The sequence below is a fragment of the Bactrocera oleae genome, chromosome 2 (assembly GCF_042242935.1).
Source record: "Bactrocera oleae isolate idBacOlea1 chromosome 2, idBacOlea1, whole genome shotgun sequence".
NCBI classification, from domain to species: domain Eukaryota; kingdom Metazoa; phylum Arthropoda; class Insecta; order Diptera; family Tephritidae; genus Bactrocera; species Bactrocera oleae.
Window position 1 is genome coordinate 18,917,320 of NC_091536.1, and position 26,497 is coordinate 18,943,816.

A 26,497-nucleotide genomic window follows, 5' to 3' on the forward strand; every position below is an offset into this window, starting at 1 on the left:
AATTGTTTTGCGTGATAAATTAAGGTTTATATGTAATTATAAAGTAACTTTTTCTTTAACCTTTTTTCTTTGACCTTTTTTCTTTTTTTCAACGCGGTTGCTGTAATCAATAATGAAAAAATTATCAAATTGTATTGATTTACTAAAATCACGTGACATCTAAAATAATACATTTGAAACTCCACAAACTCTTTGACAAGCTACAGGTTATGGAGGTATAGCATATAGTATTTCTTATTGGCACAAAGCAGCTTTCAATTATTTTTCTGTGGTTTGCCAATACATTACTGCTTTAAAAAACAAAGCTAAACTCTAGAATCGCCAATTAACGCTAATTTGTTAATTTTTTTCTGGAAACCCTTTTATTATATATATATATATACATATATTATACGTAGCTCTAAATATTTGTTTAGTTGTGTTTTTTTTTTAATATTATTGTATTTTAAATACTGCTTTTTATAAATACATATATATATACTGAAATTTTTGGTGATTCTAGAGTCCTAAATATATAATCTTCCTACTTGCATACTTTTTTTTAATATAGAATGTCCTTCCTCTTTTATAACAAAAAACAGCAATCATTTTTAGCGTGGCTTGAATATTTCTGGTTGATTTGTAAATTTATTGCATAAACAATTAAATTAAACCTTAAAGTTGAACACCAAAATTTATATACGGGTAGTTAAGATAAGTAGACTTTCTAATTACATAAAGTATTTTTCTTGCATAATTTGATTTTATTTGTCATTGTGAATTGCATTTATTCTAGTAATATTATTTTAAAAGACCCACAAAAAAAATTATTTTCACTGTTTTTTGTGCTCTTTCAAAGTTAAAAACCAAAAATTCCTGAATTTTTACTCACAAAAGCTTTGTGCGCTATGCTCAGCATATGTTTATGACGATGTTATTTATTTCAAAAACAAAAATCCATCATATCTTGTTTTGTTTTTATTGGCCCTCTATTGTACATTGTTTCCCCCGAATATTTTTCGCGTTTTATTGCTTAAAATAGTTTATTTTATCGTAAGAAACTCATTTTACTTTTAATTTTTACTTCAGTTCCAGGTAATTGGCAAATATTGGGCTCACATAGCTCACAGCAATAAGCAGCGAATCCATACAAGCACATTTTGAATTTTCTTTTTCATTACCGTTTTCAACTCTTAGCTGGGTTTGGAGCACATTTCGTTGTTTTTCGATTTCGATAGCATAGTTGCATATATAAATATTGTTCATATCTGTGCTTCCTTCAATCCTCTCATAAACTTAGCCATGTCTTAATCATGATTTTACATCTAAAATTCATTAGATGTTTTACATTTGTAAATATCTCTTTTTACTATTGTATTTTATAAAAAATTTGCTATTATTTTTATCGAATAGTAGAATTTTTTTTCATTTTCCCTAAGCACCCAAAACGTTAAATGTTTCTTTCTGTGCCCATAAAAATTCGCCAAGTGTTTCAAATATACTACATTCACTTCATAAAATAGAAAATGTAGATATACTGTTATTAACTAGCTATAGATACAAGTACTCTGTATATATAAAACTAGTTTTTTCCGATTTATAATCTTCATTTAAGAAAAAATTTTAAACTCTAGAGGCAAAGTTTCATAATACTTTAGTACTAAAACATAATTATTTGCTCATTTAATACGAAAACAGTCATTTTGTCCTTAAGTTTTAAGATGTGAGTATGACTCACTACAAAATCATAACTGCACTTTGATATCATACTGTTATATTTTATACTTAGAAATCTATCGCACACATACATACTAACTGTATTCTTAAATTGCTTGCCATAAATGTATAAATGTTCATTACTTTCACTCATTATTTTCAACTTTTGTACCAAATCGCCAATACTCGGATATATTTGGACACGTTAACTTCCACATACATACATATCTACATTCCAACACATATACCACAAATTCAAAAAACAAAATTCGCAAAAATCTGCTAAAACTTGTACATATATAGCAATTGGTTGGTGATAATCCAGATAAGGAAAAAATCGTCTCCGAGTATCAGAAGCGTTTGCACAGCACTTTGAATAGCAAAAATGTGGGACTCTATGTCAAAGCTTTTATGAGGTAAGTTATTCTATTTAAAAGAGAACATTTATCGTATTTTTTGCTAAAAACTTTAAAATTTATGAAAAATTGTATATTAAATTGTATGAAAAATTATCACAACACAGCCGTAAAGATCTTACATTGAAGGGCTGCAAAATTGATGTCATCTTAATCACGGGAATGTTGAGCCCCTATGCTTCGATGGTTGAGAAAGTGAGTTCTAAATTGAAAAAAGTATACATTATGGTGCATAAATTATTATATAATATAAATTAATACGCAGTTGCACAAAGATGTGGAGAAGGAGAAGGTCACTATTTTGAAAATCGAACGCGCAGGCGATGTTTTGGCTGATGCGGTAAGTGTTAAAGCAATTGCAGAAGGTCATAATATGATAAAAACAATGCAAAGCTCCAGTTTGTTGTTTATTAAATGTATTTGACACAACATAACTTTTTTAACAAAACTTTGAACTTCATATTATTTATAGAAATTGCCTACATACATATACTGTCTGATCAACTTTGACGCGGACTGCCAAAATAAAATAAAATATAAACAATATTTTCACGTATTTTAATACAATTTTTTATTAACGATTTTAAAATATGTAGGCTCCTTTTGAGCCAATACAAGCATGCCAAAGCTTATACCCAATTTACCGTAAACTAATAATATAATTTCAAAATTTTTCTTCCATTAATCAATAAATATCGACCACTCTGCTCTACCATTTTTAGCCCGCCAAAGTAGCTCAATCTATTTTGCTCTTCTGCAAAGGTCAAGGCATTCTAACCTCTGTGGTTATGCCCGGCGTTGATCGCGGACGCGCTTACTCCACAAGCTCCGGTGGTTCTGTGGACGGACAGAATGGGTCACGTAAACTATCACGTGGTGTCTCTATGGAAGATTACGACAAGCCAAATATACGCCGATTGAGTATTATCAACAACGAATCACCGAAGAAATAAATTTCGCGGTTAAGAAAAATTATTGAAATGCATAAAAATATTGTATGTGCAGGCATACCCATATATAAATTTTTGTGTACAAAAAACTTGCAACAATATGGATATGCTAGTTATAGTTCAAAATATTGTTAAGCTTGAAATGTGTGGGACAGAAATATTACATACAATGCGCCCAAAAATTACTATATTATTTTTAAGCAAAAAAAAATTACAATTAATTAAAAAAATATTTGACGCTTCACTAATCTTCAGCATAATAGAAAGATTTAAAGGTGTTAGTTTAAATTAAATATATATATATGTATGTATATGAAAATAATGCCAAAATTTAAGTGCTAAATTTAAAAAAATATAACCTTTGAATATGCTAATGCAGTAAACATATGTACCATACATGGTTATATATTGATATTGAACCCCATATATACAGCACATACATGTATACACAGCTATGCAAAATAATGAAATCACTTCAAAAACCTAAAAACGGTTAAATTATTTGAAGCAACTTAATCTTTATTGCATGATGCATCAATGGATATTTATACAGAAAATAAATAACAGTTTCATAAATAAACTAAATTAAGAAATGTTTACTTTTTGCACATGAAAATGAAAAATTAAACCCACCTACAACGAAAAAGTGACCAAACATATCTCCCAAAAACATTGTTCAAAAAAAATCCAAAAGAATAAAAAGCAACTTATGGAAAATTTAGCAACTGTGAACTACACGTAATACCTCCAATGTTAACAAAAACAAGACCTTTCAATTAACAAAGTACACCGAAAACACTTATCGAATTTTGCTTATTTGTACAAAATTTTCAAAACAAATGTAATCAAACGTTTTTGAACGCCATTTTATTTACAATTCCAGAGATTGTTTAGAAAAATGTTATAAACGATGAACGTATTCTCTGTAAATTTGTAAAAGCACAAAGAGATTATAAAAAATGCATTAATGTAGTAACAGCTTGTTCTTAAATATAACTCGTTATATGCTTACGATGTTAAAAATAATGTAGTCCAACACGCTGCAGCCATTAATAAATTAAAATACATATATATTCTATAATTACATTTATTAGAAAATGTGTATTGAAACTAAATTGAACTTTAGCCTTGCAAATTTTTCATTTAATGAAAACAGAAAAATCCAGAATAAGGATGAGTTAATAATTACAGTACATAATTTTATTTCCACATGGATTGGAGCAAATATTAATTTGCAATTAGAAAAATAAAAATTATTTCATATAAAAAGCTAAAGTATATTTTATTTAGAAAAATGCAAGCATACATATGTAGGTATGTATATATATATGAATATATATGCTACTTACATATGCATGCACATATTTAGAAAATTTGTATTTGCGCTTAAATTCAAGTTATGCTTAAACAATCCATACTGAGTGCAATGTCACAAAGCCAATAAAATCACACAAATCAATATTGAACATGAAATTATAATAATCAAACAATGTATTGTATTTAACTACCAAAACCAAACCAAACTTTAACTAGAATCGCATTAAAAGAGAAATTCAATATCAAATTCTGTAATGATAAGGTGTTTAGAGAAATGTGAAATTAAATTGTTTAGAAAAAGTTTATAAGGAACGTTAAAAATGTGTTTTTATTTACCTCAGCAACAACTGGACGTCAGTGCTAATAACAACCAAATCCATCTCACTCATATCTGGTCATTTATTATTTTAATTATTCATTAAAGATCACCCATTGTCCTAGAAAAGCATTTTAGGTGGTTAGCATCAGTTTGGACTCTAAGTACTTAGCTACAAAGATGCACCAATGTATGAAATGAAAAATATGTTTTCTGGTGGTCTGTAAAGCACGTGGAGAGAGTTTTTTCTTTCCAAGTGAGACCGTTGTTCTGCTACTGGACCAATAATTCGGCATAAACGATCTCTGTGTGAGTTTTGCTCTTCTCTAGCTAATTCACATTGTAGATTACACCTCGCGAATCCCACACTCTTTCGGATTGCACTCAAACAACGTGAAACCCTGTTATTAAATAGTTTCACGGTTGCACTTCTGTAATGTTCTCTTCAGTAATAGCCGTTTTCGGGATAAAACAACGAGTCCAATTCGACTAAAACTAGTAGAAGCCGTCGGACACTTTGGTTAAGTATTTATCGAACCATCCTCATATTTTTATTATGTTGGAATAAATTCTAGATATATATGAGTTAAATTACTACATTATATACTTAAGAGACGGTTGGGCAAATATTATTGGACTCTACCCCTGTCTCTTCCCATCGGTCCGGTGTAGCTAATACTTCAAATAGTTCAACTGGTTAAAATGGATCACAAGAAAGGAACAAAGTCCGTTGTAGTAAGAGACTGATCAGATATCGTCCAATCGTCGAGATTACTCACTTACTTGAAGTTGTTTCAAATTTGTAAATGGACTTATCTTCTTTATATCATATTGTTGTGATCATGTGTATTATTCTTAGGTGATCGATAATATAATTTTTATATGAAATGTAGAATTATTATTAGACCATTGTAATATGGCTATTAGATTTTTCTTTCAAATTTTTGGAACACACTGGCAAGTCTAGCGACATTTAGCTGCCGCAGCAGCAGCATTGACAACAACTGTATAACCAAATGACAGCAGTAGGGAAATGAAAAATGAACGAATTACCACCAACAAAACCTCCGCGCGGAGTTAAATATGGAAAAGATGAGGTAATTATTATTAAAACATAGAAGAAATGATTAAAAATTAACATAAAAATACGTGCAAAATGTTTGAAACAAGATTTTGCTATTTTTGGTTACATTAACCATAATAAAGAGTGCTGTGAAAGTTGTGAATTATTGTGTATTGGGAGGGGGTAGCTCGGTGTTGTCATCATCAGAGCTGTCAAAAGATAATTTCTTGTGCTTTGTCGCTTTGATTTTAACAAAATATAGGGCGTTTTCGTTTATGTTTTAATTTTCTTGTTGTTTGCTAAATAATGTTTACTTTTTATTGTGTGCATAGTCCGGCTGTGGTTTTCTCGTCAATGTCATCAAATCACTGGGATTTAGTGAGACAACAGAGGAGCGACAACAGGAGAAACTTAAGATTGAGAAGGAGTTCAAACGATCCGATCAACGCCTAAATGAATTGGTATCGCGTCATGATCAACAGTTGACACAAGTTCTGCCGCTTTTCAGCCAAGTGTCTACAGAAATAACAGCGAGTCGAGAACGCATTCATGGTGTAAAGGAGAATCTGGGTGCTTGCAAACACTTGCTACAATGCCGACGTGATGAGTTAAAGAAGATGTGGACAGATGCGGTGCAGCATAAATACGTGCTGGAAATGTTAGAACAAATGTATGTATTATACATATCAAACGAGTAATTTTTAATTGAAAATATCTCTATTTTAAGCAACGAATTGCGTAAAGTGCCTCAATGTGTTGTCAGTTATACGACAAAGCGGCAATATTTGCATGCGAGTAAGGCTCTTACCGATGCACTCGCAACGATACAAGGGCCGCTTAACGGCGTTGAAGGATTGGCCGACTTACGTGTTGATTTACAATCCCGTCGGCAACAACTCTATCAACGATTACACGAAGAACTTGTTACACAATTGTATAAAAATTCCGCCGCAGAGGCTTTCACCACTTTTCAACGTAATAATTCGAATCGCCTGAATTCAAGCTTTACACGTGGCATTGGAGCGCGACGCTCCACAGATCGCATCGAAGCGAATACGCGTATACGCAAAGCGCTTATGGAAATGGCCCAAGGCTTTGATATTGATAAGTCTGAAGTAATTGATGACGCAGACTTAGTTGATCCAGAGTTGAGTATGACTTACTTTATTTCAATTATTGTTGAATGTTTCGGCATGCTGGGCAAAGTGCCTGAATCGCTAGAAGTATTACGCGTCCAAATACAAACTCAACTATTAGAGGTAGTACGACAGACAACGTATCAATTAATTGCGCTCAACTGTAATGCCAATGAGCGCGATAATCCCTTATTAACACTGCTAGAAGTTATCTTTAAACAATTCAAAGTTATTGCAAAGACGCATGCATTACTATTAAAAAATTATTTGGCTGTTGTACAAAAGTATGCGGTTGTAGGGCCACAACCATACGATTTGACGGATTTTTGGGCACAAGCGCAGTCTGTGGTAAGTCTTTTGGAATAATTTTAACTTTCATACGAACTTGGTTTTGCGTAAAACTAAAGTTTAATTAATATCTGTTTAGCTACAATTGCTTTTAACCGATTATTTGGATATACAAAATGCTTCCGGCGATGATGCAGCGCAGTCGGCATTCGCTGAGCCATCTAACAATATAAATTCGTATTTTCTGCGGCGCAAAGTTCCAAGGTAATAAGGCAACGCTGTCAAAAACGTAGTTTCTTTTTTTTGACTATATTTACATTATTTTTCTAACTAAAATTTAGAAACGTAATTTTATAAGATAAACATTTTTTATAATTTTAACTTAAAACAGAAGTAACTTTCTAAGGGTTTACTCTTCTAAAGTTCTTCAATGCAACATAATTTGTTTCGTATGCAAAATATTCTATTTAAACAGTTATTTTCGATATTAACTAAAAAGTTTGTCTCTAAACAATTTTACATATTTCAAGACATCGCATTCTCCACGCTGTGCGTTGGTTAGTATTAGTCTTTTTTTTCACTATGTAAATCCTAATATCGCTACCTTGTAGTAAATAAACCTAGAAGCCTTGTAAGGAACATAAAATAATTACAATATTGCTAATGAAATTTAATACAGCGCTATTTTGCTTTTACTCAATGTAATTATTTTTATAGCACCAAAAAGTCACTCTTCAAATTCGATAAGTCATCGCATTATCCACCACAAGTTGCTGCTGGCAGCACAGTAAAGGAACATCGACGCAATGCTTCTGACGTCTCTACAGATGATAATCTAACAACAACGGCGCTTGGTGGGGGAGGCGGTGGCAGCGGTAGTGTAAATGGCAGTGGAAATTTCGCGCATGCCAAACAACAACGAGACAAGGTGCTAATCTGCAAAGCCGACCAGAATGTGATAACTAAAGTATATTTGCCACTTATGAACTACATACAAGAGATTGAGGGCTTTATGAAGTGCAAGCCGGGGTAAGCTTATTAGCACATACATTTTAAATTGTCATTAAATTTGGTCTCTCTTATTGTTTTACTAGACAACCGTGCAGCTTACACGATTTCATCGACAATTATATTAAGGATACATTTCTATCGAAGGGCCATAATCGTAATTTACAATTAACCATCGAATCGCTATCGAAAAATCAGGATGCATGGCGTACGATTATATCGCCCGAAGAGATAAAAGCAATGAGCTTGTCCCGTCCACTACTACAATCCACAGCCATGGTGGAGCGTCGTCTACAAGAGACGAAAACACTCATACATGAGTTGCCATGCTATTCGGATGAGTTACTGAAAATGGTATGCGCGTTGTTGAAAACATACCGTGAGATTGCACAGGCGGCTTATCGCGGTGTAGTCCAACCCGATTCGGAGGATAAACGCATATATAGTGTAGCTTGGTTGAAGGATGAAGATATAAGTCGATTTTTAAAGTTGGTTGACATAAAACTTGTTAATTAGAGCAAATTGTGTATTATATATATTTTGGTTTACAGAACACTACCAAATTGGACCGATCTAAAATCGTCCAGTCAGCGTGTAAAACATGGCAAGAAGCTGCAACGCAACTCTTTCGAACCGTCGGAGGAAGAAAGTCCACTGCAAGTGCAACAACGCAATGTACGTGAAGCTGAAATGTTAACCAGCAATTTGGGCGAAGGTGGTATTACACAACAGGAAATTCTAGCAGATATAAGTGTTTTGAAAGAATTAGCTGTGCTGCAGGAGAGCATAGAGTGGTTCTCTGGTCGCGTTTCGGAGTTTGCCAATGAGCTACGTAAACCTTTAGTGAATGGCCTTAACGTCATAACGTCAGAATGCACGGCCACACATTCGGCCGCAATCAAAGATGGCACTATCAAAGTATTGACCAATTTAGCACTCGAGTTCGATGAACTGGCTAATACTTGTTTGCTGGTTTTGCACTTGGAGGTTTGTTCAAAATAATAATAATTTATATATAAATACATAATAGATGAAAAAAAAAATATTATTTTCTCGTTAAAGGTGCGCGTGCAATGCTTCCACTATTTACGCTCGAAACCCGCTACTAAATCAAGCAGTTTTATGGGAGCTAAGGATGATGACATACTTGAACCTGACCGACAAGTGCAAATGCTAACTAAACGTTTATCAGAAATGGATGAGGCGTTTAGCGCAACATTACATCCGCGTAAGACAAGGGTGCGTATTTAGCAATTAATTTTGATTTTAAAAACTATAAAAAATTTTTTTTTTTTTTTTTTTTTTGTCTGATTAGTATATATTTGAGGGTTTGGCGCATTTGGCCGCTCGCATACTCATACAAGCCTCAAACTATCTGGAGCACATCGATCAAGCGACAGTGCAACGCATGTGTCGTAATTCGATAGCATTGCAACAAACGCTAAGCAACATAACAGCTTCGCGCGAGATAGCGCTGGATCAAGCGAAGAATTTTTATGAATTACTTTGCATGGAACCAGATGTAAGCTTGCATATACTGTCTATAAAATCTTTTTTTTATCTATGAGCTTTCGCCCACTCACAGGATATACTTACCAATATTGTTGAGAAAGGCTCTCAGTTTACTGAAATGCAATACCTGAATGCACTACAATTGTCTTGTAAAGCGAGGGGCATTACAGAAGCCAACGCCTTGGCGTCGTATCAGCAAAGATTATCGGACATTTTGGGCGCAAAACCCTCCACGGGAATTGTTGTTTAGAGCTGTTTTTACAACCAGCAACAGGAAAATGAGTTGCTTCAACAGCATTACACTAGCAATTAAGACTGTTCGTTTCACTTAACGAAATGCACTTAATTATTTAAAAAGAATATAATGTTTATATGACCTTGCTTCTGTGTTATTACATAGATCGTAAAAGGACATTATTAGTAGAAAAACCTGTGGTTAAAAAGCGCTATATACAAACGAAAAGATTATACAATAGTTAAACGCATTGAATATGGATAAGTGCACGCATTAACTCACTCGTGATTCGCCTGCAACAGTTCGGTTAATTATTAGCTATTATTATATGACATTGATACTATTACAAAGTCGATAAAATTATATACATATATATACATACAAAGCAATCTGTGTTTATTGTTTTAATGTCAGCGGAATTTGATGCTATGGCAATAGATGTTTGGTAAATCGTGCCGCGTTCTATTCGGCGTAGCGGAAAACCTGTGGAATGTAAGAGGTTGGCATCCCCAAAATATCTTACAAAATTAAAAGCCTTTCCCGGAAATCATATATTTATTATCCCTAAGTTCTGTCAAAGCCATTATCATTGTGGAATGCCTTGCCACACTTTCTACATTTGAAAATAAATGTTTAATTTTAATATTTTTACTCGACGGAAAGAAATTTAATGAAGATTAAGAATGAGAATAATAAATTGGAACGAGAAAAACCCTAATAAATTAAGAATATTGTAAAAATTAAACTGATAATAAAATTAGTTATAAATAAGAAATAAATACACCTAAATTGTTTTTAGTGATATATGCAACTCTGCCAGTTGCTTTACTGGGAATTTCTGCTATTGATAGAAGAAGCATAGTCGGCAGATATTAACTTTCTTGTTTATTTTTTTGATTGGTTAAAAATAAAATAATTGATTAAAAATGCCAGCAAATACAGAAGTCAGTAATAAATGTGCATCTGAGGGAAACTCTCCTTCGAAAATTATCGAAGAAACAACTGAAGTAAAAATTGACAATGCTACCGACGAACCTGTGGAGAAACAAATAAAAGTGGAAATGACGGCGCCAAGTTATAATTTAGCGAAATTCAAGCTGACGCGGATTTTACAAAATAATACTCTCCGAAAAACGATAGCGGTAATCTATAAATTAAAATATATAATGTAATACAATTATACAGAGTAATTGCATTATATTTAGTTGCTGGGTACATTTCCTGAGATGTCTGTGGATGATGTTGCTGTTCTGCTGCTTGAGAAACAAGCTTTCAAAGAGCGCGATGTTCAAACTGAGCTTGATGAAACTTCAGAAAATGTTCCTCGGATATTCAGTGATTCTCTACAAGTGTGTATGGAATTCATTAATAATATTTATGGCAGTTTCCAATGCGTACCCAGTTCGGAATTAAATAGTAATTATTACTACCATTTTTTACAATATTTGTTTTTAAATATTTTACACTACATTGGTTTTACTCTTAATTACAGATATTAAAACGACTGTGGTTTATCCTGCCACTGAAAAGCATATTGAAAAGTATTCCATATCGCAAAAATATCTAATTAGTGAAACTCCAGCTTTATATCAGACACTGACTTTGCCTTATTTAACTGACAGTCATTTCAGTCTCGATGTAAGATAATTTTTATTACTTTTCTTATGTAGTATATTTTTTAATGCTTTTTTTCTTTATAGTGGGTATATAACATACTAGAACATCGTCAAGAAACCGATCGCATAATTTATGAAGATTCTGATCCTGAAAAGGGTTTCGTACTCGTACCCGATTTAAAATGGGATGGCAAAACTTTGGAAACACTCTATCTGCTTGCCATTGTCCATAAGCATGATATTAAGTCTTTACGTGATCTTGATCATACTCATTTACCACTTTTACACAACTTGCGTGATGGGATTGCTGACGCTGTAGAGGAGCGTTACGGTTTATGTGCTTCACAATTGCGCATGTATTTTCATTATCAACCATCTTTCTATCACCTGCATTTACATATAAATCCAGTGCGTGGTGATGCACCAGGAATTTGGTGTGAAAAATCGCATATGTTGGATACGGTCATTAGCAATATAGAATTAATGCCAGACTATTACCAACGTGTCACATTACCATTTGTTTTGTTCGAGGGAAGTAAGCTGCTGGATGAATATGAAGCGAAAGAAGCTGTACAAAAACGTGGGAAGGCAGTGGCTGACGGTAAGCAACTAGATGAAAAGTTACATAATAAAAGCCGAAAGTCCAATTCAATTGAGTCTCCACAAGCTAAAAAAGTGAAACTTGAAATTTCACAAGCAGAAGTAGAGGAACCGTCTATAAAGATGTTGAAAGAAACAAGAGACTCAGATCAGCCACCAAAAATTATAGTGGTTTCAGCAGAATAAGTTGCGATCTCGAATTTACTTAACAAAAAGTAATGCGTTTGTTTACCTTCAATTATTTCCAAAATAAAAGAAATATATTTGGCCAAGACACACATTTTAGCTTCCGCATAGTATTCATGCCATTATTGTCAATGGTGCTAAGATAGTGTGTAATTAAAAAACTTCATAAACAAACAAATATTCAATAACCACAAATAAATGGAGAGTACTCAAAGTCACTATGCGTTTAAATATTTGTTTAGCGTACTGTTTTTTTCTTTGTGTGCTCCAAAATATACAGATAGAGGTACAACCTTCAGATTAAAAACTGTAGTGGTTTTAAAAATTGTGCACTGCGTTGATCTTTATTAACAATATTAACTAAAACATAAAGTGAAGTGTTTGGATGCACCAACTTCCAAAGTTCACAATGACTATTCAAAAAATAACAGGTGTGTTTTTTTCTTATGCATGGATTTTCATTAAATGAAAATTGCATTTGTTTATTTGTTTGCTTTTGTTACTTTTCATTATGTTGCATTATGGATGAAGCATTTCATTATAATTATTATTGATTTATGTATTTAATTTCGCTTGCGCAGCAAATTAATGCTCATTTATAGTTGTGTCATCGTGTCCTATGTCAAGTGTTTTCTTTTTATATTGTATTTATGTAAACATAAAAGATGTATGGATGTGTTGATGTGGTGTCATTACATGCAAATTTGCTTTATATTTTTATATATTTATTTATTTAGGTAGTATACATTATTGTTGCTTTTGCTCAATATTTTTTTGCAGTGTATTTATAATTTTAAATATATAAATTTATATTTGTATTAAGCTAACGGCTATATGGGTTCCATATTGATAAGCAACATTGATCAGTTGGAACATATAGAGTTTCAGAACCATCGTGCCGCGGTCAACACAAACAAACATTTACATACTACATAAATATAAACATATAGTATATGCGTTGACATTGCGGTCGGAAATAGCATAACGGTGGAATCACACGAAATTTTTCCCACCAATGTTAGCGTCAGTATATGTTCGTTTTTTGCTGCTCACAGCGGGCCGACGGTTGTGTATATTATTTGCTATTGCTGTTCATCTCTGCGCTGTTGCTGCTGCGGCAAGGCATTAAATACAGTATTTTAGGCCACCAGTGCCGAAATATTTACTTAAATAACCGCTGCGCATGCGTATTCCCAGCTGGAAGCCTTACACAATTTAAAACTAAATTCTATTACAATTTTCTGCACAATCTTCATATTAATTCGTTTGTCTTTGCTTGTTGCTTATAGTTTTAGCATTTTTAAAATTAGTATTTATTTTGAGTTTTAATTCTATCATTTTCGAAATATAATTAAAAACTTTTTTTGTTTAGTATACTATATAAAAATATCCATAATCATTATACATATAATGAATAATAATTAAAAAAAAAACAAAAAAAACAATTGTCTGACTGACTAAAAGACGCGACTCAGTATACGCCACTACTGGGTGACATCCGTGCTCTGACTTGCAATTTAAAAATATAAATTTTCTTGCTATCTTTCTTGCATAATTCTATGTTTTCCTACTACTTCAGTTTTATGAATATCAATATAGCGTATATAAATGTTTATTATCAAGAAATACTATTTATTAATTGATAGTGGTGGAGGCTGAGGAGGTCGAGGCGTTTGTGGCGGTTACAGTTGATGGTAGCGCGGCAGCGGTAATGGTTGTAATTTCTGTTGGATTGGAAGAGTGAATAATTTGCTGCTGGGCGTGTGCATAATGTGTTTGCTGTGGTGCATTTATGCTATTCACAGTGACATTTGTTGTTGTTCCATCGTTTTGTTGCCCTAAAGACTCTTGTCTAAATTGTTGTTGTGTGTGCCCTGTATACGATGGTGGCAGTGCGCCAGCTGGTGGCGTCGATGTGTTTAGCACATGCTGCTGTGGTTGTTGTTGTTGCTGCTGCTGATGCTGTTGCTGAACGGGCATTTCTATTTGCAAATGCATCTGTGGTGGCAATATTTGAATATGCTGTTGCTGCTGCTCCTGCAATTGTTGTTGCTGTTGCTGTTGCATGTGATACATGGTGGCGGCAATTTCTGCACCCATACTGGCTGCTTGCATACTTGCATTTGCCACAGTGGCGTTAGGATCCATATCGGCCACAGACCAATTACGCTCCATCTGGTTAAGCGCCGCCAAAGTCGCGCTGGTTGCTGGTTTGATGCCAACATTTATATGCGCATGCACATTTCCATCACCATTGTTGACGCCGCCACCCCCACCGCCACCGGCACCCGCACCAACTGCACTCACGTTGGTGGCGATATTAGCACCACTTGCACCAATTGTTACGCCCACACCTCCTGGCATGTGCTCATTTATAGTGGCACTAAAGGTAAGGGCTTGTGCGCCCTGCTCGAATGGACAGACACCGCCGGCATTAACAGCAAAACTGCCGCGTAGAGTTTCCTCTAAGAGCGTTTGGATTTTATCTTGATCGTCGATATGCACAAAACCAAGTCGCACCAATTCACTAGTCAGATCAGAGGCCGAATCGGCTTCCGTTACCTGACACGTTAACTGCCTATTCATCTTGTCGTCCATGCGAAGTAATATTGTCATTGCAATATCACTACTATCCTCTTTCAATTTTTTTACACTACACATCATATTCACTATGCGCCGAGACTCTATGTCTACCGGCTCAGGTGTTGCAGATTTGACGGAATCGGCACGTTCTGGTGATGCGGCGCGTGAACGAAAATGCGGCGGTTTCTTGCCACCTAACGCGGTTAATGGATACACACCATATTTCACATCTTCCACAAATTTCTCCAGCTTATCTGCTGTAGGCACGTCTGAGAGACGATAGTCCTTTTCTTCTTCTCCACGTGACACCCGGGCCATAATAACTTCGGGTCTGTTATAGCGTTGCATCATGCCATCTATGACGGTTTCGGAAAACATAGTCCGATTTTTGGGTGCGAATACTAGACAGTGAGCGGCCAACAGCTTGAGCGAATGCACCTGCAAAAAACGTGGATATTTAAAGTTTCACTTTTCGATTGAATTTATAAATACTGCAAAAAAAAAAATACAAACTAAAATGCAAACATTCTAGGTGTTTTTTTTTTGGAGAGGAACACATATACGGCTAGCACAGTTATTTGATTTTATATAGTTTAATTCTTGCCCTCACTATTAGTGTAATTGTCTTACCTCGAAGAGTAAAGGATGAAATAGCAAATCGTTGGCACTTGGGCGCTCAGCGGGATTCCGACGTAAGCACTTGAATATAAGATCACGTTGCAAATCATGCTCAAGGCTATTAATAGTACGCAATATCGTCTCCTCATTTATGGAACTCGTTTCAGTGCCGCTAGGTTGAATTTCCAAAGCAGCCATTTCCAACGCACACATACCGAAGGCATAAATGTCGACGGCGGCAGTCAACTGCTCGGCAGCACCATACTCGGGTGCCATAAAGTGATGTGTCTCACTTTGATCGCTTCGATGATGCAGACGTAAATTGTAGTGTACCGCATCGGGCACAACTGCACCGATTTTCACCAGACCATTATGCTGGATGAAAATGCTATCACAGGTGAGGTTGCCGTGTATAACAGGCGGTGTGCAGGAATGCAAGTAGCTCAGCGCGGACAGAATCTGTGTACACCAGCGGCGCCACGCCTCCAATGGCAAACGTTTAGCATTGCGTTTAGTGCGTTTGAGGAACTGTTTCAATGACCCCGACGACATGTATTCCGTTATGAATATGACGCGTGGTCTATCTGCATTCTGTGTGTCCGTCCAATAGCGATGGAACTTGACTATGTTCTGGTGATCTAATTGCATTAGATTGTCAAACACTTGTCGCATTTTTTCTTCTTGCGATTTAAGCTCTTGCAAATTCGCATATTGCACCTCATTCCAAACAACCTCAACGCCCTCTTCGGTGTCCATAGCCAGATGGACGCAATCAATACCGGGCACATCACGCTGATCAACTTCTTCACGTCTTTTCAACCATCTCCCACATGGTGACTCCTCAAGGATTTCACTTTCATCCTCAGAATCATCGCCTGACTCACGCGGTGACGAATCCGCTGCCATATTGATCGTATCTGCGGTGACTGTTGTCGTTGAAGCGCCAATGATTTGTGGTGGCGGCTGTTGTGGTTGTGATTGTTGTTGCGACTGTGGCGCCGCTTGTTCTGCTGTGTTTCCCCCTCCACCACCGCTACCACTGCCGCTGCCTGCTCCATTGCTGTCGCTGCCGACATTTACTTGGCCGCTTGACATTGGAGCGCGTGTATGCAGGGCGCGTGTATTGTTTCAGCGACTGCTTCTGCTATTGCGATTGCTGTCGCTGTTTGTCTAAAAAAATACTTTTATTTTAATTTCTTCTTCTTTATGTTCAGTAGTTCTACTCTTATTGCTTTTTATGTTATACTCTCGTTCTGTCGTTTGGTTGGTTAGTTGATTGGTCGGTTAGTCAGTTGATAAGTTTCCTTGTTGTTTTAAGGCGTATCTTTTATTTGTGTTCGCTTTTAATTCGTTTCTCGTTGATCTTATTTTTTTTTTGTGCTTTCCTTTCGTGGTACCCTCCTTCCAATCGTGTTGCACCTCCTGTTTTACAACAGACGTCGTTTTCACTTCATTCGGTATGCACAATATGTGCTTTTCAAGCTACTTTAAATAGCTTTTCCATATAAATGCAACCGGCTTGCGGTAATAATTGTTAATTGCAAAATACTATTGCAATTCTGCTAATTTGTAGCAATTTGCACGTCGGATATCTTTCTTCACGGCACCGAGTTTTTTTCTGGATACACTGACAGCAATCGATGAATGACACTGACAATCAATGTTGTCAATTTCTTTATTCATTTTTTCAAAATCGATACCATCACCGGTCGCTTACTAAAGAAGTTATTAAAATATACTTGCTTTGTAATATAACTTCGAAATGCTTATTTATGAAACAATGTATCAGTTAAGCTAAGAATAAATATATGATATTTTTTAGTTCTTCGAAAAGTCATCCTAAAAATTAATTTTCAAACGAGAAACAGAACTATTATGTTATCTTAAATTGCTAAAAATAATTTAATAGAATAGAATTAGAATAGGTTAGTGTGACATTTTTTATTACAAAATTAAAGTAAAGATAAATTATAATAGTAAAATGGCTATCATAACTGGTACTGAAAGATAAAAGAATATTTCACAAAATAAACAAATTTATTTGGGAAACACTGCAAAACCTCATTTAACACAAATGCAACGCTGAGTTTTGTGAGAAAGTTGTGTGAAATGTCAAAACACGCCGTATTTTTAGTATTGTTTGCTTTTTTATATCGTTGAAATTTTGCATAATTTGTATTAGTAATATTTTTACTAACCACAGTTTAAAATATGGAAGGGCTTCTAGGACGCAGCCAATTTTTAGGTGAAGCTGTGAATCTTTTCACAGATGAAAAAACTGCAAATGCACGTAGCAAGGTATGTCTGAGGCTATAAAATAAGACAGGTCAACTTCAAGCCGAAGTCGAATCTCTTTTTAACTAAGAATTTACTTTTTACAGGTAGTCGAGTGGCTCAACGAGGTACCCAATGCTGAAGCTGGGATTAAATGTGATTTGTTGGTTAAAGTTCAGGAAATGATCTTAGGTTCATGCGTGGAGCTACTGGAAGAATTTTTGGAACACATACTCTCTTTAGCACATGATGCTAATGCGGATGTTCGCAAACAAGTAGTTTGTTTTATTGAACAAATATGGTGAGTGTTAAAAAGTTTCCTCGAAGTTACCAGAGTTTTTAATTCAAATAAGAAATCTATTTCCAGCAAAGTGAAAGTGGAATTGCTGCCACAAGTAATAGGTATTATTTCGATGCTCCTACGCGATCGTTCGCCCCAAGTAATTAAACGAGTTATCCAAGCGTGTGGTAGTATATATAAAAACGGACTGCAGTGGATATGTCCCATGAATGAGATTGTGGACAGTGCTGAACAAGCTTGGAATGTGCTGAGTTTGGTAAAAGCACAAATTTTGGATCTAATCGACAATGAAAATGATGGTATACGTACCAATGCAATAAAATTTTTAGAAGGTGTTGTAGTCTTGCAAAGTTATCCAGACGAGGATAGCCAAAAGAAAGACAACGACTTTTCACTTGAAGATGTGCCCTCGAATTTTAAGCTCGTAAAACGGCAAAAATTGGAAGAAGAAGCATTGAATATATTTGATATATTATTGAAATTTCATGCGGCCACACATATTTCCTCAGTAAATCTTATAACTTGTACTGGCAGTCTTTGCACAATTGCAAAATTGCGGCCGAGTCTCATGGGACCCGTTGTAGAAGCCTTTAAACAACTCAACTCAAATCTACCACCAACACTAACAGATTCGCAAGCCAGTTCAGTAAGGAAAAGCTTAAAGATGCAGTTAATAGCATTATTAAAAAATCGTGGATCCTACGAATACCATGCAACAATTCGACATATGCTGCTAGATTTAGGTGCATCGCAAGGTGAAATACAACGCGCTATACCAAAAATGGATAAGCAAGAACAAACGCGTCGACAGAAACGCATATTAGAGAGTGCGGCTAGTAATCTCAATAAGAAAATGCGATTAGACTCCATAAATAGGCAGCAGGAGCGCAGAGGTAAGTCTGGCTTAGACGATGAATGCACAAAGGATACAGAGATGGAAGTCGATGAAGAAGAGGTAGAGAAGCAGCGTCAACGGTGTATTCGTGTAAATGAGAAATTCTTGGCAGAGCAATTAAGAACCACGGATGTGGCAGTTAACCTGGTTGTGGAGTTTTTACCAAAGTTACCAGACGAGGCGCCAGATCGTTTTATTAATGAATATACACCTATACGGGACATGTCTATACAGCAGCAGGTAGTGAAGATTGCAAAAGTGCTTGGTGAACAAATGACTGCGCAGAAAATTGGACCAGGCGCGGCCGCCTTTAGCAAAGAGACACCAATGAGACCAAGAAGGATGGAGGCCATGGACACTTGTGAAAGGTAAATATATTAAAAATTATAAATGTAAAATATATTTTATTAACTTATATACACGTGTACTATGTTTTAGTGATCAACCAGTAGACGAAGATCAAGCACGTAAGGACGAGGCGACCAAAAAATTACGTGAAAACATGGAGAGAGTTAAAGGCGAACAAGAACTTATAGAACGTATGAAAATGCGTGCAAAAACTCTTAAATTACAAGAGGTCACTAAACCATTTTCACGACCCATTAAGGAGAAGTTTCTTTTAGAAGCCGTGAAACGCATTTTACAATCGGAACGCCAGTGCATTGTGGGTGGCGTGTCGGCAAAGCGTCGTAAAATACTCACAATCATGGCAGCAACGTTCCCTGATAAGGTGCGCTATTTCATTTTCGACTTTATAATGCTAGATGTGAGACAGCGTATTGATTTGGCATTTTCATGGCTGTATGAAGAGTATTGCCTTTTACAAGGTTTTACCCGCCACTCTTATGTTAAGTCTGAAAATCGTCCAGATTATGCCTATAACGAGCTGTTGAGCCAACTGATTACAGGCGTGCGTGAAAATTGTGAATTGAAAGACAAAATTTTGTTGATTCGACGAATTTTTCTAGAAGCGCCGTTATTGCCCGACGAGGCGCTCAATCAACTGGTAGAGATGTGTTTCTCCGAAGAATTTGTCAATCCTGGTGTAGATCTATTGAAAGATTTGGCTGTGATGCGGCCACCACGCAAGAACAAACTTATAAGAGTGCTGCTAATGTTTTGTGTACATGAGCGCACGGATTTACGTGAGCGAGCACTTGAACACATTGTGGCGCTGTATCACATACACAAAGTACTGCCTAATCGCATAGAGGAATACGCTTTGGAATGGGCAAATCATTTGGAGAAGGAAGTGCCACCAGCAAGCATATTTGCGGAAGAATTTGGTCGACCTGATGCTGAAGTAGCATGGAAAGAGGAGACCGCAAGGACGTGTATGACGTTGTTGCTCACTTTACTGCCGTATAAACCGAACGGTGAGTTGTTATTTGCTTTACTTGAATATATTCATTAAGATTTTCTTAACATTTTTTTCAATTTTGAAATTCACAGAATGAATATCATACTGTGTTTAAGTTATCAGTACAAATGCTCTAATAGTTTATACATCAATATGCTCTTTCAGTTTTCCTTGAGAAACTTTGCGAAATTTACACTACCACCGGCCCGGATTTGAAACGCACCATTTTGCGTTCTATTGATCCTACTATAAAGAAAATGGGCGCTGAAAATGCCACATTACTTAAGTTCATCGAAGATTGTCCTAAAGGCACCGAAACGCTTATTATTCGTATTATTCATTTGCTGACCGAGCGTGTTGCCACACCCAATACGGAGCTGGTGAATCGTGTGCGAGAATTATATGCAAATAAAATTAAAGACGTCCGTGTACTCATACCTGTGCTTAGCGGTCTTTCGCGCCAAGAGATCTTAAATGCGCTACCCAAGTTGTTGAAACTGAATCAGATTGTCGTCAAGGAGGTTTTCAACCGATTACTTGGCATAGGCACGGAGTTTGCTAATCAAACAATGGCCGCCACACCCACTGATATTCTTGTCGCTTTACACACCATAGATCCCAATGCGTGTGATTTGAAAGCAGTCGTTAAAGCCACTTCAATTTGTTTGACTGAAAAGGAAGTTTTCACACCGGATGTACTGATTGGCGTGCTGCAGCAATTGGTTGAAGTAGTTCCTATACCAACGCTACTTATGCGAACTATTATCCAAAGCATCACATTGTATCCACGCTTAACAAATTTCGTATTAAATCTCTTACAACGGCTGATCTTGAAACAAGTGTGGCGTCAAAAAGTGATTTGGGAAGGTTTCCTTAAATGCTGCCAAAGGCTGAAACCGCAATCTTTGCCTGTATTGCTACATTTGCCACACCAGCAACTTGTGAGTGCTTTGGATCAATGTCCGGACTTGAGGAAACCGCTATTCGAATATGCGCAAAGCATTCAAGAGGAACCAATGAGTGGCATTACACCTCAATTGCTAGATATTATATCCGGAAAGACTGTTGATGTATTTATAGCGGTAAGAGTTAATATTTACAATTTTGATGTGTTGTAGTAAGTTTTAAATAATTATTGTTTAACTGCATACATATAAATTACGTATATACTTTAATGTAATTTTCTTTTGCATTTAGGATGAAAGTGGTGGTTATATAACCGTTGATCAAATCAAAAAAGAAGTGGAAGATCCCTCTGAAATCGGTGTTATATCAACTGTACCTATTGCACCTGTTCCAGCGCCAGTTCCAGCGCCTATACCAACACTTGGTGGAATTAATACACCCATTCAGTCAACCTCTGCACAACCATTACCACCAGGCGAAGATTAAATTACTTTGTCATTCATATAATTCCAATTAAATACATAGCATACAAAAAAAAAATTTTAATTAAAAATTATTATAGCTTGTAATCATAATATTGTTTGCTTATAATGTAATAAACATGTTTTGTGTCTTTCTTAAACGGATACCTCTGCAATCATCTTTTCGTCTTTTAAAGCCGCCAATATGTTCAAAGCTGTTATGCGTGACATCTCCGTGCGTGTGTTGACATCAGCGCTGCCAATGTGTGGCAAGATGACAACGTTATCTAATTTAAGTAACGGCTCATCGAGCGGCAGTGGTTCTGGTGTGGTGACATCTAAACCAGCGCCCAATATACGGCGCTCTTTTAAAGCAGCATAAAGCGCCGGCTGATCAACAACACCACCACGCGCTGTATTGATGAAAATTGCGTTAGGTTTCATTTGCTCAAAGGCGGATGCATTGAAGATTTCCTTGGTTTGTGGCGTGAGTGCGCAACAGACTATTATAAAATCTGATTTGTACAACATTTCATCGAAGCTAACACGCTGAGCATTGACTTTGGCGGCTTCAGCAACACGCTCAGTACGCGCTGTGTATGTCAGTATTGAAGGTTTAAATGGAACTATACGTGCAGCGATCTCTTGTCCGATACGTCCGAAACCGAAGAGACCAACTCTTGTACCCTTCAGTCCTTGTCCACACATCCAATTGGGTGCCCATGACTTCCAACCACCATTATATACCTCTTTATTAGCCTCAAATAAGCGACGACTGGTGGCAAGTAAGAGGGCAACTGTCAACTCCGCTGTTGCGTCTGTAAGCACGTCTGGCGTATAGCCGACACGTATACCACGCTTCTTACATTCGGTAATATCAATGTGCTCGTAACCGACAGAAATAGTTGCAATACATTTGAGTTGTGGTCCCGCTCGTTCAATTACTTCTGCATCTATTTTATCCGTTAATGCACAGTAGATTGCGTCCTTCCCAACCACTTGTCGCAAGAGTTCATCACGCGGCACAGGTAGCGGTTGTGACCAATTGCTGACGTTACACCTGTTACAAATCGCATTTATGTATTTTGATTCTTTATTTCATGAACACTTTACTCACTCCGTCCTTAACAATTCTATGCCCACTGATGCAACGTCCGGGCGGGTGACGTACACAGTTTTTATTTTGCTGGTCATTCTTGAATATTTTACTGAATTCACTGCTTTATGGCGTACTTGTGATGTTGCCGCGAAAAGGAATTTCGGTGACGTTACATGTACGTATGGAATGCTAGATCGTGCCAAAAATGAAGTTAACGACATTGGAGTGTAAAATTTCTTACGTTTTGTTGTTATCAGGAGAGCAGCTGTGCGCCAATCAGCTGGTACGCCTGTTCTAAAAAAAAGTTGAATTGGTAGTTAAATATAAATATAAATTTATATAAGCCATAGAACGAAAATTTAAATATATATGTGAATATAGATTATTTAAAAATTGTTTATAAAATTACGGTAGTAGGATTTAGGTCTTACATTAAGAAAATTGAGAAAAGTTTTAAAAGATATGGCAAAGCTGATAAAACATATGTTTGACGCTTTTTAAAACAACGAAAAAAACTTGTTTCCAAACAATTGCTGTATTTTTGTTTAAATTAATTCAAGAAAAAATAATTTTTACTTAGAAAAATCTACTTTATTTAATTAAGTGATGCAAAGCAGTTTCAGTATATTTTCAAGGTATTTTCGATCATATTTAGGGCGTAATAAAAATTTGGCAAGGGTCTTTAGCATAAACATCGAACACCGCATGTCGCTTGTGAATCAAACAGTTAAAGAGTCCTCACTCCAATCAACATCATTAGAACAAAATTTGAAAGTTCTTGGTGCACCCACTAAAATGCGCAGCGAACCAGTTTTAAAGAAAATAGATTCGCCTGAATTCCAAAGTATTTTCACAGATGAACTGCAAGCGCTGATTGACATCTTTAAACGTTATAATTATGAGCTACGCATAGCAGGAGGTGCTGTCCGTGATATTGTAATGGGGATTAAACCAAAAGATATAGATTTAGCAACTACAGCTACTCCAGATCAAATGAAAGAAATGTTCAAAAAAGAAAAAGTACGCTTGATTAACGCAAACGGCGAGAAACATGGTACGATAACTCCTCGCATCCACAATAAAGAAAATTTTGAGGTGACCACGTTGCGTATCGATGTGCTCACGGACGGTCGGCATGCAGAAGTAAATAATAAATTAGACATTGTGCCAAATCGTTTTCATACAATTTTCATTACAGGTACAATTTACAACTGATTGGCAATTGGATGCAAATAGACGAGATCTTACCATAAATTCATTGTTTCTCGGTTTTGATGGCACACTCTATGACTACTTTTATGGCTATGAAGATTTAATGCAACGACGCGTTGTGTTTGTTGGCGATGCCAATGTACGAATCAAAGAAGATTATTTGCGCATCTTACGGTACTTTCGTTTTTATGGTCGCATTGCAAAAGAACCCTTCAAACATGACGTGAAAACCTTGAGAGCTATACGAGAAAATGCCGAAGGCTTAGCTCGCATTAGCGGGGAACGTATATGGACTGAACTTCAAAAAATTGTCGTGGGAAATTTTGGTTGCGAGTTAGTACAAGAAATTGTTTCTTGTGGTTTAGGGTCTCACTGTGGCCTACCAGTAGATCCTAATAATAATGAATTTAAAAGATTATGTGCTGATTTGGTAAAATTTTCAAAACCTCACACGCCAATATTGTTTCTGATTGCATTGCTTCACACACCAGAAGAAGCGATGAGCTTACACCAACGTCTCAAATTGTCTGCTTATGAACGCGATTTAGCGCTCTTCATCACACAGAATCGAAAGAAGGTAAATAGACTAAAAAAAAAACTTTAAGCTTAAATCAATCATAAAATAAATTTTAGGTGGGAGTGGAATTCTGCAAGTTACGCGATTATCAAAGACTTTGCATGCAACCTTACGCTAGACGTGAATTTGTTCAAGAGTTGCTAAAATATTCAAATGAAGTAGAACTTTATAATGAGTTGAAGGCTTGGCAAATACCACGTTTCCCACTAACTGGTAGCATTTTAAAAGAACACGGTTTAACTGCAGATAAACGTATGGGTGTAATCATGACACGCCTCCGTTCTATTTGGATCGATAGCGATTTTTCAATAACTGGCGAAGAGCTTTTGACGAAGCACTTGCCAGAAGTGATAGAAAGTCTGAAGACACCCCCCGGTACTCCAAACAAAAAACAAAAAACAGAATGATGACATTATTGTTGTTAAAAATATATTTTGTTATTTTTATGCACTTTAACTTTCAAAATATAAAATATTGAAATATTTGTACCATACTTTTTTCTTAAATATACATTTACATATGTACATGCCGAAGATTCATGAAACCGAAACAAAATATGTTTTAGTGTGTTAGTTTTATCACAGTCGTGTGTCATTATGTTTTGTGAAATATTTGTATTGGTCGCTTAAACCCCTTTATACAGTTTTCAGGTATACCCATTAGTTCAAAACTTTCGAAACCCACATCCGACGAAAGCAGATAGTCGTTGAAATGATTTGGGAAAAACTGCATAGCTTTAAAATTAGCATTGATCGTCTCCTAAAAAAGCAAAAAATGTGAACTCATATTTCATGTTTCTATTTATTTGTTATACTCACAGTCATATTCTTCCGACGACCATAGTTATCATAGGGTTGCGCTTCTAATATAAGTTTACCCCCGCTACGCAGTTGCAGATACATACGCCGAAAAGCCTGTTTTAATCCAGCATCTCCAAAATTTAATTGTATCCACTTAGTTATTGACAAACAAAGGATTATATCAAATTGTTCGTGTTCAATTTCTAATAGAATATCATCTCGTAACACATAATTGCCATGCACAAAGCTTACATTGTAAGGATATTTATGTAAACGACGTGCCTCATTTTCAAAAGGTAACATCTTCTTCTGTCGCAATAACATCTTGTTAGCTTGGTTGATTAAGGAGCGATCAATGTCTAAACCAACTATACTTCTGACTGCGAATAGCTTGGCCACTTCTACTGTAATCAGTCCGCTGTTACAACCAATATCGAGCACTTGTTTACTTTGGAACATCTCTGATCGAGTTGCAAAGACTTCCAGACGTATGTCATAGTATTTGCTTTCCTTATTTCTATACCCATAATATTTGTTATAGTTGCCGTAAATAAATTTTTCTTTTAATTGCTTCTGTTCAGTATTTATTGGGGAAAGAAGCTGTATACGTTTTTTAGGACTTTGGTGTGCATTTACTTTGATAGCTGCGTTTTTAGCTCTCGCGCCGGTATTTACGTTTGTAAACGTATTACCGCTTTCAGTCGGACCTTCAATTGCAGGAGTATCCTCTGGAATCAGAAGTTTTGTTTTTTTGACACCACTTTCACTGCCATTGTTACTATTTTCAGATTTCCTTTTTCCTGCTAATTTTATCGTTGCACCATGTTTTACATGTGAAATTTCTTGATTTATATCCATTGATTGAATTTATAGAAATAAACATGTTTTCAAACGACTACTTCTTGTTGTACTACTCATTTGCAATAGATACTTAGCAGTAGTAAGCAGAATTCTAAGTGGTTCAAATAAAATTAAAATATATCTATATGCTATTCGAAATGGTTGATAATGCATGAATTTAATATAAAAAATCTCTTATGAGCGCAAAATTAATATTAAATATATTTACTTAC

The 26,497-nt window shown here is 35.8% G+C and overlaps 8 protein-coding genes across 16 annotated transcripts in view; 5 read left to right on the forward strand and 3 right to left on the reverse strand.

Moving 5' to 3' along the window:
- The window catches only part of LOC106627787 (uncharacterized protein ZK1073.1), a 41,090-nt gene extending 36,391 nt beyond the window's left edge, over positions 1-4,699 (forward strand). For 6 of the 9 annotated variants that reach the window (XM_070110638.1, XM_036377956.2, XM_070110642.1 and 3 more), the window contains 4 exons: positions 1,999-2,111; positions 2,219-2,306; positions 2,377-2,451; positions 2,834-4,699. In XM_070110638.1, the coding sequence (XP_069966739.1) occupies positions 1,999-2,111; positions 2,219-2,306; positions 2,377-2,451; positions 2,834-3,064 (507 nt within the window). In that variant the 3' untranslated portion in view covers positions 3,065-4,699. Of the gene's footprint in view, positions 1-200; positions 910-1,068; positions 1,267-1,998; positions 2,112-2,218; positions 2,307-2,376; positions 2,452-2,833 lie in introns of those variants that run through there. The other 3 variants (XM_070110654.1, XM_070110656.1, XM_070110660.1) reach the window with 3 other exon arrangements.
- A 986-nt stretch (positions 4,700-5,685) lies between these two features.
- On the forward strand, positions 5,686-10,321 carry Sec8 (Secretory 8). Its single transcript, XM_014247976.3, has 10 exons — positions 5,686-5,791; positions 6,090-6,427; positions 6,485-7,241; positions 7,321-7,445; positions 7,899-8,210; positions 8,276-8,677; positions 8,741-9,176; positions 9,252-9,428; positions 9,505-9,711; positions 9,775-10,321. Exons 1-10 carry the CDS (start codon positions 5,735-5,737, stop codon positions 9,949-9,951), a joined length of 2,988 nt encoding a protein of 995 aa, XP_014103451.1. The 5' UTR covers positions 5,686-5,734; the 3' UTR covers positions 9,952-10,321.
- A 442-nt stretch (positions 10,322-10,763) lies between these two features.
- On the forward strand, positions 10,764-12,556 carry Dcps (Decapping enzyme, scavenger). Its single transcript, XM_014247977.3, has 4 exons — positions 10,764-11,078; positions 11,142-11,352; positions 11,429-11,574; positions 11,637-12,556. The coding sequence occupies exons 1-4, from the start codon at positions 10,863-10,865 to the stop codon at positions 12,336-12,338; spliced, it is 1,275 nt and encodes a 424-aa protein (XP_014103452.1). The 5' UTR covers positions 10,764-10,862; the 3' UTR covers positions 12,339-12,556.
- A 98-nt stretch (positions 12,557-12,654) lies between these two features.
- Madm (MLF1-adaptor molecule) lies at positions 12,655-17,191 on the reverse strand. The gene is made up of 3 exons (XM_014248047.3): positions 16,763-17,191; positions 15,552-16,709; positions 12,655-15,359 (listed from the first exon to the last, which is right to left on the reverse strand). The coding sequence occupies exons 2-3, from the start codon at positions 16,632-16,634 to the stop codon at positions 13,974-13,976; spliced, it is 2,469 nt and encodes an 822-aa protein (XP_014103522.2). The 5' UTR covers positions 16,635-16,709; positions 16,763-17,191; the 3' UTR covers positions 12,655-13,973.
- A 461-nt stretch (positions 17,192-17,652) lies between these two features.
- On the forward strand, positions 17,653-21,901 carry Sym (symplekin scaffold protein). The gene is made up of 6 exons (XM_014247994.3): positions 17,653-17,837; positions 17,921-18,114; positions 18,181-19,377; positions 19,448-20,385; positions 20,535-21,451; positions 21,567-21,901. The coding sequence occupies exons 1-6, from the start codon at positions 17,751-17,753 to the stop codon at positions 21,759-21,761; spliced, it is 3,528 nt and encodes a 1,175-aa protein (XP_014103469.1). The 5' UTR covers positions 17,653-17,750; the 3' UTR covers positions 21,762-21,901.
- LOC106627752 (glyoxylate reductase/hydroxypyruvate reductase) lies at positions 21,763-23,120 on the reverse strand. The gene is made up of 2 exons (XM_014247995.3): positions 22,854-23,120; positions 21,763-22,796 (listed from the first exon to the last, which is right to left on the reverse strand). Exons 1-2 carry the CDS (start codon positions 23,054-23,056, stop codon positions 21,893-21,895), a joined length of 1,107 nt encoding a protein of 368 aa, XP_014103470.3. The 5' UTR covers positions 23,057-23,120; the 3' UTR covers positions 21,763-21,892.
- Positions 23,121-23,327: 207 nt separating this feature from the next.
- On the forward strand, positions 23,328-25,108 carry LOC106627667 (CCA tRNA nucleotidyltransferase 1, mitochondrial). Its single transcript, XM_014247855.3, has 3 exons — positions 23,328-23,978; positions 24,034-24,624; positions 24,681-25,108. Exons 1-3 carry the CDS (start codon positions 23,442-23,444, stop codon positions 25,029-25,031), a joined length of 1,479 nt encoding a protein of 492 aa, XP_014103330.3. The 5' UTR covers positions 23,328-23,441; the 3' UTR covers positions 25,032-25,108.
- Positions 25,032-26,346, reverse strand: LOC106627668 (probable RNA methyltransferase CG1239). Its single transcript, XM_014247857.3, has 2 exons — positions 25,443-26,346; positions 25,032-25,383 (listed from the first exon to the last, which is right to left on the reverse strand). Exons 1-2 carry the CDS (start codon positions 26,280-26,282, stop codon positions 25,219-25,221), a joined length of 1,005 nt encoding a protein of 334 aa, XP_014103332.3. The 5' UTR covers positions 26,283-26,346; the 3' UTR covers positions 25,032-25,218.
- Positions 26,347-26,497: the final 151 nt, after the last annotated feature.